General features: G+C 47.3%; 2 protein-coding genes across 3 annotated transcripts in view; one reads left to right on the plus strand and one right to left on the minus strand.

Moving 5' to 3' along the window:
• The window catches only part of ANXA11 (annexin A11), an 80,290-nt gene extending 69,891 nt beyond the window's left edge, over positions 1–10,399 (minus strand). Inside the window, exon 1 of one of the 2 annotated variants that reach the window (XM_075841766.1) lies at positions 10,242–10,398. The gene's annotated coding sequence lies outside the window, so the exon portion shown is untranslated. Of the gene's footprint in view, positions 1–10,241 lie in introns of both variants that reach the window. The other variant, XM_075841767.1, reaches the window with a different exon arrangement.
• The window catches only part of VDAC2 (voltage dependent anion channel 2), a 60,490-nt gene continuing 54,440 nt past the window's right edge, over positions 9,884–15,933 (plus strand). Inside the window, exon 1 of the mRNA XM_075841768.1 lies at positions 9,884–9,931. Within this exon, the coding sequence (XP_075697883.1) occupies positions 9,899–9,931 (33 nt within the window). The 5' untranslated portion in view covers positions 9,884–9,898. The remainder of the gene's footprint in view (positions 9,932–15,933) is intronic.

Consider the following 15,933-nt stretch of genomic DNA (forward strand, 5'->3'; position numbering starts at 1 on the left):
GGCATTACCTACGGGGGGGCCTGTGTGGCATTACCTACGGGGGGGCCTGTGTGGCATTACCTACGGGGGGGCCTGTGTGGCATTACCTACGGGGGGGCCTGTGTGGCATTACCTACGGGGGGGCCTGTGTGGCATTACCTACGGGGGGGCCTGTGTGGCATTACCTACGGGGGGGCCTGTGTGGCATTACCTACGGGGGGGCCTGTGTGGCATTACCTACGGGGGGGCATGTGTGGCATTACCTACGGGGGGGGCCTGTGTGGCATTACCTACGGGGGGGGGCCTGTGTGGCATTACCTACGGGGGGGGGGCCTGTGCGGCATTACCTACGGGGGGGGCCTGTGCGGCATTACCTACGGGGGGGGCCTGTGCGGCATTACCTACGGGGGGGGCCTGTGTGGCATTACCTACGGGGGGGCCTGTGCGGCATTACCTACGGGGGGGGCCTGTGCGGCATTACCTACGAGGGGGGCCTGTGTGGCATTACCTACCGGAGGGCCTGTGTGGCATTACCTACAGAGGGAAGTGTATGGCAAAAATTTACAAATTAAATTCATCCGATTTTAAAACGGATGCAAAATGGGTCAAAATCAGCAGTTAAAAACAGCAACACGGCCCGGAACGGATGCAAACCGGCCGGGAAAAACGGCCAATTTTATCGGCCGACACTCGGATTCGGTCGTGTGAATAAGGTTTAAGGCTGAGTTCACACAGAGTTTTTTGTGAGTTTTTTGACGCGGAAACCGCGCCGCAAAACTCGCCAAAAACCGTCCGAAAATGCCTCCCATTGATTTCAAGGGACATGCCCTAGCTTCGCGCGGTTACGCCTCTGACCTCCCATTGACATCAATGGGAGGCAGAGAAAGTGGAATTCGTGGTGTTTTATGCCCACGGCGCTCAACGGCCGTGGGCAAAAAACGCAGCGAAAATCGGCGCGCAAGCAGAGGAAAATCTGCCTCAAACTTCCGAACTGAATTTTGAGGCAGATTTTCCTCCTTCAAAAAAACTCAGTGTGAACCCAGCCTAAAACCTGTGACTCTCCAGCTGTAATGAAACTACAAGCCCCTAACATCAGCTTCCAGCAGAAAAAATAAAAAACTTCGGGTGCTTTTACACATGCTGCTTTGATGACGATTTTAACCCCCTATTCCCTTCTTGTTAATTTAACTTTAAATGCTCATAAAGTTAAAGTTATGTACTTTTGCAATTATCTTAATTTGTAGAAGTGGTATATTTTAGCAGATATCAATCCTCCATCTCACGGACTGCCCCTTTTTGTATATCGCTGAGTTCCCATTGCGGTGACTGCGCTTGCGCACCGATTCACTCTCCTTCCCTTAGAGAGGATGGCTGTGCTATCATGAACGGTAGTGCCCGGCCACCTCTCACGAGCTACATTCAGATTAGTGGTCGGCTCCGGGGCACGCGCAGTAGCCTTGGGGCCTCTTATCACAAGGGGCGAGCGCTTTTACCTGGTTAGTCCTTATCAGTGAATTTGAACAAATGAGTAAAATTGGGGAAGGAGAAATAAACATTGCGGGGAAGAAGAGGAGGGATAGTCTCAACAACGCTTTCCATGCCTGCTTGAGATGATCGGTCAGCCAGCTTTACTCCTGATGCTGCTAGTACTACAGTATCTAGCAGAGTCGGGCGCATGCACGGAGAAGGCAGCACTACTTGATTGACATCAAGCGTGTCACGCCCACATTTCGTAAAGAGAAGAGGAACTCGCTGCTTAGGAAAAGTAGCATGAGGCCTTATTCACACGAACGTGTTATACATCCGTACTACGCGCGTGATTTTTCACGCGCTTCGCACGGACCTATGTTAGTGAATGGGGCCGTTCAGACTGTCAGTGAATTTCACGCAGCGTATGTGCGCTGCGTGAAACTCACAACATGTCCTATTCTTGCTCGTGTTTCGCGCAGCACGCACCCATTGAAGTCAAATAAATTTATGAAAACAGAAAAGCACCTCGTCCTTTTCTGTTTGTAAACCTAAAAGCGGAGTGTCATCATGATGCTGGCTGCGCGAAAATCACGCAGCCACGCAGCATATGCCGATGCCAAACGGACCTTTTTTGCGGGCGCAAAACGGACACGTCCGTGTGAATAAGGCCTAATATTTTTTAGGTGTATTAAAGATATTTGGAAAAAAAAATTCAAAAATTCAGCTTCAGTTGGGAATAACCCTTTTAGGATCGGCCTATTTTGGGCCTCAAAGGGGTTGTCCAGGACATTTAAAAGACACGTTGAAGGCAGGGGATGCAATAAAATAGTAAAAAAAGTATCACTCAACTAGCAAATCCCCTGCCACTCTGGTGGTCTCGGAAAGTTTTACAGGAAGTGATTACGTCCTATTCCATCCACGTTACTGCTGCAGCCAATCACTGGCCTTAGCGGTGATGCTGGAAAGAACGGCGTTTCATTGCGGAGGCCAGTGATTGGCTGCAGCGGTCACATGGATAGAATGGGATGTAAACACTTTCTGTAAAAGTAAACAGACCAGTAGAGACCACCAAAGCAGCAGGAGATTTACCAGGCGAGTATTACTTGTTATTTTAAATGTGCTGGACAAACTTTTTTTCAACGCATCATTTACCATCCGGTAAAATCAACATGTTAACTTTTTTTCTACGGGTTGATATGAATACGGCAATACCAAATATATACCGTTTTTGTTACATTTTCGTTTTGCACCATAAAAACCTTATATGGAAAAAAAAAAGCGTACTTTTGTCTTGCTGCATTCCGAGAGATAAAACGAATTTATTTTTCTGTCGGTGGAGCTGTCTGAGGGCTTGTTTTTGACGGGATGGGATGTAGTGTTTTGTGGTATATGTAATTTATTGACTAATGGAATCAAATGAAATGGTAAAAAAATATATATATACCGTATTTTCCGGACTATAAGGCGCACCGGATTATAAGGCGCACTTTCTATGAGCGCCTTATAAGCAATCATGTTTCATATATAAGGCGCACTGGATTATAAGGCGCAGCACATTACCGTTAAATAAACCATTGCTCAGACTGCAAGTCAAAATTTATTACACTTTTTAACAATAACTTGCAACTGGTTCAGCTGTAATTGCAAATCAAAACGTTTAGGGTATGTGCACACACACTAATTACGTCCGTAATTGACGGACGTATTTCGGCCGCAAGTCCCGGACCGAACACAGTGCAAGGAGCCGGGCTCCTAGCATCATACTTATGTACGACGCTAGGAGTCCCTGCCTTGCTGCAGGACAACTGTCCCGTAGTATAATCATGTTTACAGTACGGGACAGTTGTCCTGCAGCGAGGCAGGGACTTCTAGCATCGTACATAAGTATGATGCTAGGAGCCCGGCTCCTTGCACTGTTCGGTCCGGGACTTGCGGCCGAAATACGTCCGTCAATTACGGACGTAATTAGTGTGTGTGCACATACCCTTACCGTACTTTTTCAGTTCATTCCTCCACCAGAAATCCATCAAATCCGTCATCTTCAGTGTCGGAGTTGAACAGTTGGGCGATTTCGGCATCAAGCATGGGGTCCTCCTCTTCATTATCCGAGTCGGTCTCGTTGCTGCTGCTAGGCTCTTCAGTGGTGATTCCAGCCTTCCTGAAAGCTCGGATGACACTGGAGACTGATACATTCTTCCAGGCATCCACGATCCACTGGCACATAGTGGCATAACTCGCACGGCGTTGCCTCCCTGTTTTGGTGAATGTGTGGTCACCTTCTGTCATCCAATGCTCCCATGCAGCTCGCAATTTAACTTTAAATGACCTGTTGATGCTGATATCTAGCGGCTGGAGCTCTTTGGTTAATCCACCAGGGATGACAGCAAGCTCCGAATTAGTTTTCTTCACTTGGGCTTTGACAGTATCGGTCAAGTGGGCGCGCATCGAGTCACAGACCAATAGGGATGGGGATTTGTGAAAAAAGCCACCCGGTCTCTTGACGTAGACCTCCCTCAGCCACTCACTCATCTTCTCCTCATCCATCCAGCCCTTTGGGTTAGCCTTAATGATGACACCAGCAGGAAAATTTTCTTTAGGCAAAGTCTTCCTCTTGAAAATTACCATGGGTGGTAGTTTCTGGCCATTAGCCTGACAAGCGAGAACTACAGTGAAAGATGACTTCTCATTTCCTGTGGTACGTATAGATATCGTACTGGTCCCTGTTTTCTCAACAGTACGGTTTACGGGGATATCGAAAGTGAGGGGAACCTCATCCATGTTAATAATGTGTTCTGGCTGGATATTCTTTTCATTTATCTTGGTTATGCAGTAGGTGCGGAAAATGGCCAGCTTCTCTTCATAATCCTTTGGTAATTGCTGGCACACAGTAGTTCTGGTGCGAATGGAGAGATGACGCCTGTACATGAAACGAAAGCACCATGAAGGACCTCCTCGAAAGTCCTTGATCTCCATGTCACGTGCTAAAGCAGTGGCTTTGAGTCGAATAGAGACAGTGGAGACGCTTCTACCTGCGTTTCTCTGTTCCATAACCCACTGTTCTATTTTGTCCTCCAACTGTGGCCACCTTGCTTTGTTTCCTCGGAAACTCAGTTTGGTCTTCTTTACTTGGCGGAGGGCATCTTCTTGTTTTCTCCACTTACGCACCATGGATTCATTAATGTTGAATTCTCTTGCAGCTGCCCTATTTCCATGCTCTACTGCATAACTTATAGCTTTAAGCTTGAAACCTGCATCATAAGCATGTCTCTTAACAGGAGGCATTTTTTGGGGTAGTGGGTATAGTTAACGCTAAAGCAAAGATATATTGCAAGGATCCTACAGAGCTGTAAGTATCACTCAGTGTGGCTCCTGACTACGGTGGCCGTAATGCTCAATCCATTTATGGATACTGTAAAAACCCAAGTGAAGAATAAATTCATAGGCGCACGGGGGGGAGGAGCATGGTGTGTGCTGTGGTATGCCGCCGCCGACCCCTGCCGCCCACGATAGAGGTAAAGGATCCTGTATGAACCCCTCTCTTTACTGTCGGGTTCATATATAAGGCGCACCGGATTATAAGGCGCACTTTCTATTTCTGAGAAATTCTCAGCATTTTATGTGCGCCTTATAGTCCGGAAAATACGGTATATATAGATCGTAAACCTGTCTTTGTTTTTGTTTTCTACGTCACGCGCCGGGTAGAAAAAATAATTTATCTTTATTTTACGAGTTGTTTAGATTGCGGCGTTACCAAATATGCTTTTTTTTTTATGGTAAACTATTTTGAACAAATACAATTATTTGAATGGAGAAAAGGAGCAAATTTAAAAAAAATACAAAATTTGAGGGGACATCTTTTTGTATTAAAGACGCACTTCAGCAATATTTTTTTTTTTTTACCTATATATAGCAGCACAGGCTATTATTAAAGAATAATATAGAGGCTCCTGCGTATACCTCGTTTTTCTAGTTTCTGTGCCATTAGTGGGTTGTCTGCCATCTTTCTTCTATCCCTCTGATATGGTTACCCGAATGCAGACTACATTTCCCATGGTGCTTGTGGTTTTGCAGAGGGAGGGGGTGTGGAGTCTCATCACACTGCACTTGCTCTGCTCTTAGACCTATCTAAGAGCGGCAAGTGATAGATCAGCGATAAAGAACTTCTATAGTCACACTGCAATCTCAGTTTATCCCTACTGTATGTGATGTAGCTTCAGCCTGTTTCCATGTTAGTTTTTACATGAGGCAGGGGAGAGCAGCATCTCTTAAAAATACACTGGACTCTCTGCACACACAGATAATTTAGACAGTCAGTGGAGTTTTAGAACTCTGCAGCAAATCATTGAATGGACTTACCTCCCTTAGGGCCTGTTCACATCAGCGTTGGCTTTCCGTTCCGGGGGTTCTGTCGGAGGTTTCCGTCGGGTGAACTCCGCAACGGAAAATCAAACTGAAAATACAGCTTCCGTTTCCGTCACCATTGATATCAAACAGTTGACTGCGTTATTGATTCCGTCGTTAAACGGAAGTTGTGTTTTCAGTTTGACTTTCCATTGCGGGGTTCACCCGACAGAAACCTCAGACGGAACCCCGGAATGGAAAGCCAACGCTGATGTGAACAGGCCCTTAGATAGGGAAGAAATAATTTCTACAGCAGCACTATATGCATGGGGAAGGGCATACACAGAAACAAGGAGGGTGGTGCTGGGTAGGGCAGGGAAGCTGGGTCTCAGAGCTGCCAGGGGGCATTCGATTGGCGATTATGTAATCCTGTAGCTCACAAGAAGTCAGCCACACAGGAGAAATGCAACAATGCTTCTTTAGAATTTAATAAACCTAATTTTTCTCTTTTTTTTTTTTTTGGTCCTCAGGGGACTTGAAGCAGCGATCAATTGTTTGCCTTTATAATGTTATACCTATTATAGTAGTATTCCAAAGCATTACTGACTGTCAGAGTATCACTATGCCCAGAGCACTAAAAGACATCGCCTCCTGGCTGGAGGCGATGTCTGGTCATTCTCCTGACACTCCGGTAAAGTTACTGTGGGAGTAAGGCTGGATTCACACGAGCGTGGCGTTTTTGCGCACTCAAAAACGCAGTGTTTTGCCTGCGCAAAAGCCACTTAACAGCTCCGTGTGGCAGCAGCATATGATGCGCGACTGCGTGGTTTTCGCGCAGCCGCCATCATTATGACACTCCATTTGGATGTTTGTAAACAGAAAAGCACGTGGTGCTTTTCTGTTTTCATTCACCCTTTTGACAGCTGTTGCGCGAATCACGCAGTTCGCACGGAAGTGCTTCCGTGCGGCATGCGTGGTTTTCACGCACCCATTGACTTAAATGGGTGCGTGATGCGCGAAAAACGCCCAAAGAACGGACATATCGTGACTTTTTTTCAGCGGACTCAGGCTGAGTAAAAATCACGCACATGTCCGCACGGCCCCATAGACTAATATAGGTCCGTGTGACGCGCGTGAAAATCACGCGCGTTGCACGGATGTAATTCCCGTTCGTCTGAATAAAGCCTAAGTGACAGCACAGCGTGATCTCGCGAGATCACGTTGTGCAGTGAAACAAGCTAAACATGAATGAAGGGAAGTGTATGACACGGATTGGTCAGCGTCATATGCTTCTCTTTACAACGCCCAGTTGGTCAAAAGTTAAAAAAAAACGCTTAGTTGGGAATTTAAAACAAGTTCGCATAAAAAGTAAAAATCGTCATAACTCGGTCAAAAATAAAAGTTGTAAAAAAAAAACTGTTATCTACATTACAGCGCCTATCCGATTAGGTAGGATATAGGGCACTTATAACTGGTGACAGAGCCTCTTTAATGTCTAAGGTCTATTTTTTTGCTCTTATTTGATATTCTCTCTGAAACGACCTTGCATTTTATGGACAATGATAGGGGAAATGGATTTTGTTACATACTGAACTAAACGTAAACTTCATACCTGCCATAACCAGAATCTACCAACTCTTTCAGCTACCCACAGTGACCTAGCCAGAGCCGCAGGAACATTGCAGTCATCAACTAGAATAATGCTGAGTCTGTCAGGACCTAGCCCGCCATGCTAGATTTAAAATATTACAGGGGAAAAAAAACAAAAAACGGAACAAAAACATTAACATTTGGCTTGAAAATTACTTTCCTCCCGCTAAGGAAAATCCTCCTCTGATGTCACAAAGCCGCTATTTTATGCTCCTAGCCCTGGAAACTCCCTATTGGCATTAGAAGCAATAAACAGACTTGCACGCAGCACATGTTTAACCTTTGCACTACCAGTTACAGAGCACGGCTGGAAAATGCATTCCATATGTAAGAGTAACGGCATTAGTGGAGCCACCTACAAGGCTTCTCTTTGTTCTCTGACTTCATAAGACCAGATAAGGGCCACGTCTGTACAGTACCTTGTTCCTGACACAGAAATGTTCCATGCACATGACAAAGAAAAACTCTCAGATAATCACAACGGCTGCCCCCTAGCTGGGACTGGCTAGCCTGGAAAGTACCGCTTGCTACATGTACGGCTAGCTATAGCCCTGTGTAGAGTACAGACTACACTTTAGTGACAAAGCATGATTGGATAAAGGTGATTTTACACAGCGGATTTTCTGCCCTGTAACGAGCGCCGATGGATAAAATAGCATGTCGATCGGTGCTCATTTAATCGGAGCAATGATCAGTATGTATGGGGACGAGCAATCGTTATTATATTTTGCATCTTGTCAGCAGCATGTCCCGTGAACACACTGAGACAAGCTGCCGACAAGCGACCATTTTTAAGGGCCGCATAAAAGATACGATTAGCCGACAAGCGAGCATTCGGACGAGCGCTCGTTCGCCAGGCTCATGTAAAAGGGTCTTTAGACGGCAGCGGATTGCCGTGCGATAAAAGTCCTCAGCGTAAAAATGAATGGGCTTTCTCCACTCTGGCCAATAGAGGGGATAACTTATATGTCGTCCATACATCCATAAAGGAAAAACCCTTTTAAAGCATATCATTGTGAACAAACAGCCATGTGTATAAAGAGAACTACGCACGCCTAATATACAGTGGATTCCGTTATTCCCTTGTTCTGCTCCTCTGACGGAGCAGAACAACGGAACACACCGAATCAGGTGTGAACTAAGCCTTAGGGTATGTTCACACGCGGAGTCAAAAACGTCTGAAAATACGGAGCTGTTTTCAAGGGAAAATAGCTCCTGACTTTCAGACAATTAAGCCATTCGCGATTTTCGCAGCGTTTTTTACCCACGTTTTTGGAGTCGTTTTCCATAGTCAATGAAAAAGGCTCTAAAAACGTCCCATGAAGTGTCCTGCACGTAAAAAAACCTGCAAGTAAAAAAACGTCCCGTCGAACAGAACGCCGTTTTTCCTGTTGAAATCAATGGGCAGATGTTTTGAGGCGTTCTGCTTCTGATTTTTCGGGCCGTGAATGCCTTAGGGTACATTCACACGGTTAACAAAATACGGCTGAAAATATGGAGCTGTTTTCAAGGGAAAAGAGCTCCTGATTTTCAGCCGTTTTTTTAAATTAAACAAGTGTCTTCGCTGCGTTTCTTTTACAGCCGTTTTTCTATAGAGTCAATGGAAAATGCCTCCAAAAACAACCCAAGAAGTGACATGCACTTCTTTTTACGTGGCGACTTTTTATGCGCAGTTTTTTTAAACTGCGGCGCAAAAAACCGCCCCGTCGGAACAGAACGCAGTATTTCCCATTGAAAAGAATGGGCAGATGCTCGTAGATGTTCTTGTCCGATTTTTCAGCCGTTTTTCTGGACATTTACGGCTTGAAAAACGGCTGAAAATAGCCTGTGTGAACATACCCTTAGACAACATGTTCTAAACTAAGCTCATCTTGACAGACAACAGCCAGTTGGAGGGGCTACCATTGAAGACGTTTGTCAGTTTGAAGGGCCTGTAGCCCAAACTTCAATATATAAAAGTCCTATATGCTATATTTATACAGATGGGTGCAGATGATGTAAATATTTACATATATATCGATACTCTCAATGCAGGACTCCAGTAACAACCAGGTAAGAGACGCCTCAAGCAGCGGGTGACTGGGGTGTCAGTGCGGAGATTCATAGCACCCCGCCTGCCACGCTGTAGACGGTCTGGGGACGGGTATGGATAGGAGTGGAAAAGACGGCCTTTCGCTGGAGCCACAACTTTCCGCCTTGGCTTTAGGATATGTTCACACAGAACCCATTATTTTTTTAGCAATAATAAAACGCTGTGGATTTTAAAATCTGCGGTGTGTTCATGATGTTTCCCTGAGCGTGTGGTATAAAATATTCTCACGCATTACAGGCGTCCACACCTATTTCCTGACAGAATCCTGAACATATGAACACGGCCCTAAAAGGTTTCTGGGAGGGGGTTGTTCTGCCTCAAAATCTTCTGTTGATACAATGACAATTCGCCCGTCAGCCCTTCCTCATGTTCAGTGGGTCCTTATCATTCAGATTTGAGGTAAGATTACCCCAGAGGGTCACCATGGGTCAGAACTTCCCATTAAGGGTAATACAAGTAATCAGAAAGCAGCTTCAGGTGACTATTAACATGGGATCCTCCATGTAGAGGTGGCAAATATCTGTGTCTAGGACTTACTGCTGTTTAGTCAGGTCTCTATGGAGAGCTGGGTAAGGGCAGTGCCAGTCGCATAGTGGGGATGTTATACACGACGTCGAGGACAAGTAGTAATATTATTATTATTGCCCTATGTGCCGTACAGAGACGTCAGTGTGGTCCGCAGATAACGGGGCCGGTAATGTCCACGTACCTGCAGATATCAGTCTATGTGCCGCTCCTCCGTCCGTCTCCAGCTTCGAGGCTCTGCAGTAGGAAGTCTCTCAGAGGAGGAGACGGGGAACCCGCCCAGAAGAATAAACACGACGTATGTACACGACACGCAGTCATGTGAGGGGACGGCTGCAAATGTTGGGTAATAATGTGTCCGTGTACATTCACCTTTACTGCAGGCAGAAACCTTGTGACCTTTCAGCTGCTCATTATCGTTCTGTTAATAACGTCAACTTGTAAGAAACCTTCTCAGGGAGAGTCTGGACGCAGCACTGCGCCCTCAATACTGACCACCCACGCTATTACAACCCCTATGCCAGCAACAGAGCCCCCACGATTACTGCTAGCAAGAGTGTGCCCACAAACAATGCCAGCCAGAGATCCCCCATAAATGGTGCCACAAGAGTGCCTCCATAAATAATGCCAGCGACAGTAATGCCAACCAGAGAGCCTCCATCATTAAAAGTGGCAGCAAGAGTGTGCCCTCCAACAATGCCAGCCAGACAGCATTCTGAAATAGTGCCTCCACAACTAGTACCAGCCAAACTGTCCCCACAAACAATGACAACTAACATTGCCTCCACGAATTCCAACAAATAATTCCAACCGGAGAGCCTTTATGAATTGTGCCGGCCAGTGAGCTCTCATTAATAGTGGCATCCGGGATGTACCCATATATATAGTGCCAGACAACATTTTTGCAAAATGCCAACCAGAGAGCCTTCATGAATTGTGCCAACAAGTGCCACCACATATAGTGCCAACCAGAGTGCACCCACAAACAATGCCAACAAGAGTTCCTCCCCAAATAGTGGCAACAAATAATTTCAACCAGAGAGCCTCAATGAGAAACCAGCATTGATAGTGCCACACTCAGTGTCCCTTGTAGATACTGCCACACACTGCTCCCTGTAGATACTGCCACAGAGTGCCCCCTGTAGATATTACCACACACACTGCTCCCTGTAGATATTACCACACACTGCTCCCTGTAGATACTGCCACACACTGCTCCCTGTAGATATTGCCACACACTGCTCTCTGTAGATATTACCACACACTGCTCCCTGTAGATACTGCCACACACTGCTCCCTGTAGATATTACCACACACTGCTCCCTGTAGATATTACCACACACTGCTCCCTGTAGATATTACCACACACTGCTCCCTGTAGATACTGCCACACACTGCTCCCTGTAGATACTGCCACACACTGCTCTCTGTAGATATTACCACACACTGCTCCCTGTAGATATTACCACACACTGCTCCCTATAGATATTACCACACACTGCTCCCTGTAGATACTGCCACACACTGCTCCCTGTAGATACTGCCACACACTGCTCTCTGTAGATACTACCACACACTGCTCCCTGTAGATATTACCACACACTGCTCCCTGTAGATACTGCCACACACTGCTCCCTGTAGATACTGCCACACACTGCTCTCTGTAGATATTACCACACACTGCTCCCTGTAGATATTACCACACACTGCTCCCTGTAGATATTACCACACACTGCTCCCTGTAGATACTGCCACACACTGCTCCCTGTAGATACTGCCACACACTGCTCTCTGTAGATACTACCACACACTGCTCCCTGTAGATACTGCCACACACTGCTCCCTGTAGATACTGCCACACATTGCTCCCTGTAGATATTACCACACACTGCTCCCTGTAGATATTACCACACACTGCTCCCTGTAGATACTGCCACACACACTGCTCCCTGTAGATACTGCCACACACTGCTCCCTGTAGATACTGCCACACACTGCTCCCTGTAGATACTGCCACACACTGCTCCCTGTAGATACTGCCACACACTGCTCCCTGTAGATACTGCCACACATTGCTCCCTGTAGATACTGCCACACACTACTCCCTGTAGATACTGCAACACACTGCTCCCGGTAGATATTGCCACACACTGCTCCCTGTAGATATTACCACACACTGCTCTCTGTAGATACTGCCACACAATGCTCCCTGTAGATACTGCCACACACTACTCCCTCTAGATACTGCAACACACTGCTCCCGGTAGATATTGCCACACACTGCTCCCTGTAGATATTACCACACACTGCTCTCTGTAGATACTGCCACACACTGCTCCCTGTAGATACTGCCACACACTGCTCCTTGTAGATATTACCACACACTGCTCCCTGTAGATACTGCCACACACTGCTCCCTGTAGATATTACCACACACTGCTCCCTGTAGATACTGCCACACACTGCTCCTTGTAGATATTACCACACACTGCTCCTGGTAGATATTGCCACACACTGCTCCCTGTAGATATTACCACACACACACACTGCTCCCTGTAGATAATACCACACCCTGCTCCCTGTAGATACTGCCACACACTGCCCCCTGTAGATACTGCCACACACTGCCCCCTGTAGATACTGCCACATACTGCTCCCTGTACATACTGCCTCACACTGCTCCCTGTACATACTGCCTCAAACTGCTCCCAGTAGATACTGCCACACACTGCTCCCTGTAGATACTGCCACACACTGCTCCCAGTAGATACTGCCACACACTGCTCCCTGTAGATACTGCCACACACTGCTCCCTGTAGTTACTGCCACACACTGCTCCCGTAGATACTGCCACACACTGCTCCCTGTAGATACTGCCACACACTGCCCCCTGTAGATACTGCCACACACATTGCTTCCTGTAGATACTGCCACACACTGCCCCCTGTAGATATTACCACACACTGCTCCCTGTAGATACTGCCACACATTGCTCCCTGTAGATACTGCCACACACTGCTCCCTGTAGATACTGCCACACACTGCTCTCTGTAGATACTGCCACACACTGCTCCCTGTAGATATTACCACACACTGCTCCCTGTAGATACTGCCACACATTGCTCCCTGTAGATATTACCACACACTGCTCCCTGTAGATATTACCACACACTGCTCCCTGTAGATACTGCCACACATTGCACCCTGTAGATATTACCACACACACTGCTCCCTGTAGATATTACCACACACTGCTCTGTGTAGATACTGCCACACACTGCTCCCTGTAGATACTGCCACACACTGCTCCCTGTAGATACTGCCACACATTGCTCCCTGTAGATACTGCCACACATTGCTCCCTGTAGATACTGCCACACACTGCTCCCTGTAGATACTGCCACACACTACTCCCTGTAGATACTGCAACACACTGCTCCCGGTAGATATTGCCACACACTGCTCCCTGTAGATATTACCACACACTGCTCTCTGTAGATACTGCCACACACTGCTCCTTGTAGATATTACCACACACTGCTCCCTCTAGATACTGCCACACACTGCTCCCTGTAGATATTACCACACACTGCTCCCTGTAGATACTGCCACACACTGCTCCTTGTAGATATTACCACACACTGCTCCTGGTAGATATTGCCACACACTGCTCCCTGTAGATATTACCACACACTGCTCTCTGTAGATACTGCCACACACTGCTCCCTGTAGATATTACCACACACTGCTCCCTGTAGATACTGCCACACATTGCTCCCTGTAGATATTACCACACACTGCTCCCTGTAGATATTACCACACACTGCTTCCTGTAGATACTGCCACACATTGCACCCTGTAGATATTACCACACACACTGCTCCCTGTAGATATTACCACACACTGCTCTGTGTAGATACTGCCACACACTGCTCCCTGTAGATACTGCCACACACTGCTCCCTGTAGATACTGCCACACACTGCTCCCTGTAGATACTGCCACACATTGCTCCCTGTAGATACTGCCACACACTGCTCCCTGTAGATACTGCCACACACTACTCCCTGTAGATACTGCAACACACTGCTCCCGGTAGATATTGCCACACACTGCTCCCTGTAGATATTACCACACACTGCTCTCTATAGATACTGCCACACACTGCTCCTTGTAGATATTACCACACACTGCTCCCTCTAGATACTGCCACACACTGCTCCCTGTAGATATTACCACACACTGCTCCCTGTAGATACTGCCACACACTGCTCCTTGTAGATATTACCACACACTGCTCCTGGTAGATATTGCCACACACTGCTCCCTGTAGATATTACCACACACACACACTGCTCCCTGTAGATAATACCACACCCTGCTCCCTGTAGATACTGCCACACACTGCCCCCTGTAGATACTGCCACACACTGCCCCCTGTAGATACTGCCAAATACTGCTCCCTGTACATACTGCCTCACACTGCTCCCTGTACATACTGCCTCAAACTGCTCCCAGTAGATACTGCCACACACTGCTCCCTGTAGATACTGCCACACACTGCTCCCAGTAGCTACTGCCACACACTGCTCCCTGTAGATACTGCCACACACTGCTCCCTGTAGTTACTGCCACACACTGCTCCCTGTAGTTACTGCCACACACTGCTCCCAGTAGATACTGCCACACACTGCTCCCTGTAGATACTGCCACACACTGCCCCCTGTAGATACTGCCACATACTGCTCCCTGTACATACTGCCTCACACTGCTCCCTGTAGATACTGCCACACACTGCTCCCTGTAGATACTGCCACACACTGCTCCCTGTAGTTACTGCCACACACTGCTCCCTGTAGTTACTATCACACACTGCTCCCTGTAGATACTGCCACACACACTGCTCCCTGTAGATATTACCACACACTGCTCCCTGTAGATTCTGCCACACACTGCTCCCGTAGATACTGCCACACACTGCTCCCTGTAGATACTGCCACACACTGCCCCCTGTAGATACTGCCACACACATTGCTTCCTGTAGATACTGCCACACACTGCCCCCTGTAGATATTACCACACACTGCTCCCTGTAGATACTGCCACACACACTGCTCCCTGTAGATACTGCCACACACTGCTCCCTGTAGATACTGCCACACACACTGCTCCCTGTAGATATTACCACACATTGCTCTCCTCTCTGTAGATACTGCCACACACTGCTCCCTGTAGATTCTGCCACACACTGCTCCCTGTAGATACTGCCACACACACTGCTCCCTGTAGATACTGCCACACACATTGCTTCCTGTAGATACTGCCACACACTGCTCCCTGTAGATACTGGCACACACTGCTCCCTGTAGATACTGGCACACACTGCTCCCGGTAGATATTGCCACACACTGCTCCCTGTAGATATTACCACACACTGCTCCCTGTAGATATTACCACACACTGCTCTCTGTAGATACTGCCACACACTGCTCCCTGTAGATACTGCCACACACTGCTCCTTGTAGATATTACAACATACTGCTCCCTGTAGATATTACCACACACTGCTCCCTGTAGATATTACCACACACTGCTCCCTGTAGATACTGCCACACACTGCTCCCTGTAGATACTGCCACACACTGCTCCCTGTAGATACTGCCACACACTGCTCCCTGTAGATATTACCACACACTGCTCCCTGTAGATATTACCACACACTGCTCCCTGTAGATACTGCCACACACTGCTCCTTGTAGATATTACCACACACTGCTCCTGGTAGATATTGCCACACACTGCTCCCTGTAGATATTACCACACACACACACTGCTCCCTGTAGATAATACCACTCCCTGCTCCCTGTAGATACTGCC

This window comes from Rhinoderma darwinii, chromosome 11 (genome assembly GCF_050947455.1).
Source record: "Rhinoderma darwinii isolate aRhiDar2 chromosome 11, aRhiDar2.hap1, whole genome shotgun sequence".
Taxonomy (NCBI): domain Eukaryota; kingdom Metazoa; phylum Chordata; class Amphibia; order Anura; family Rhinodermatidae; genus Rhinoderma; species Rhinoderma darwinii.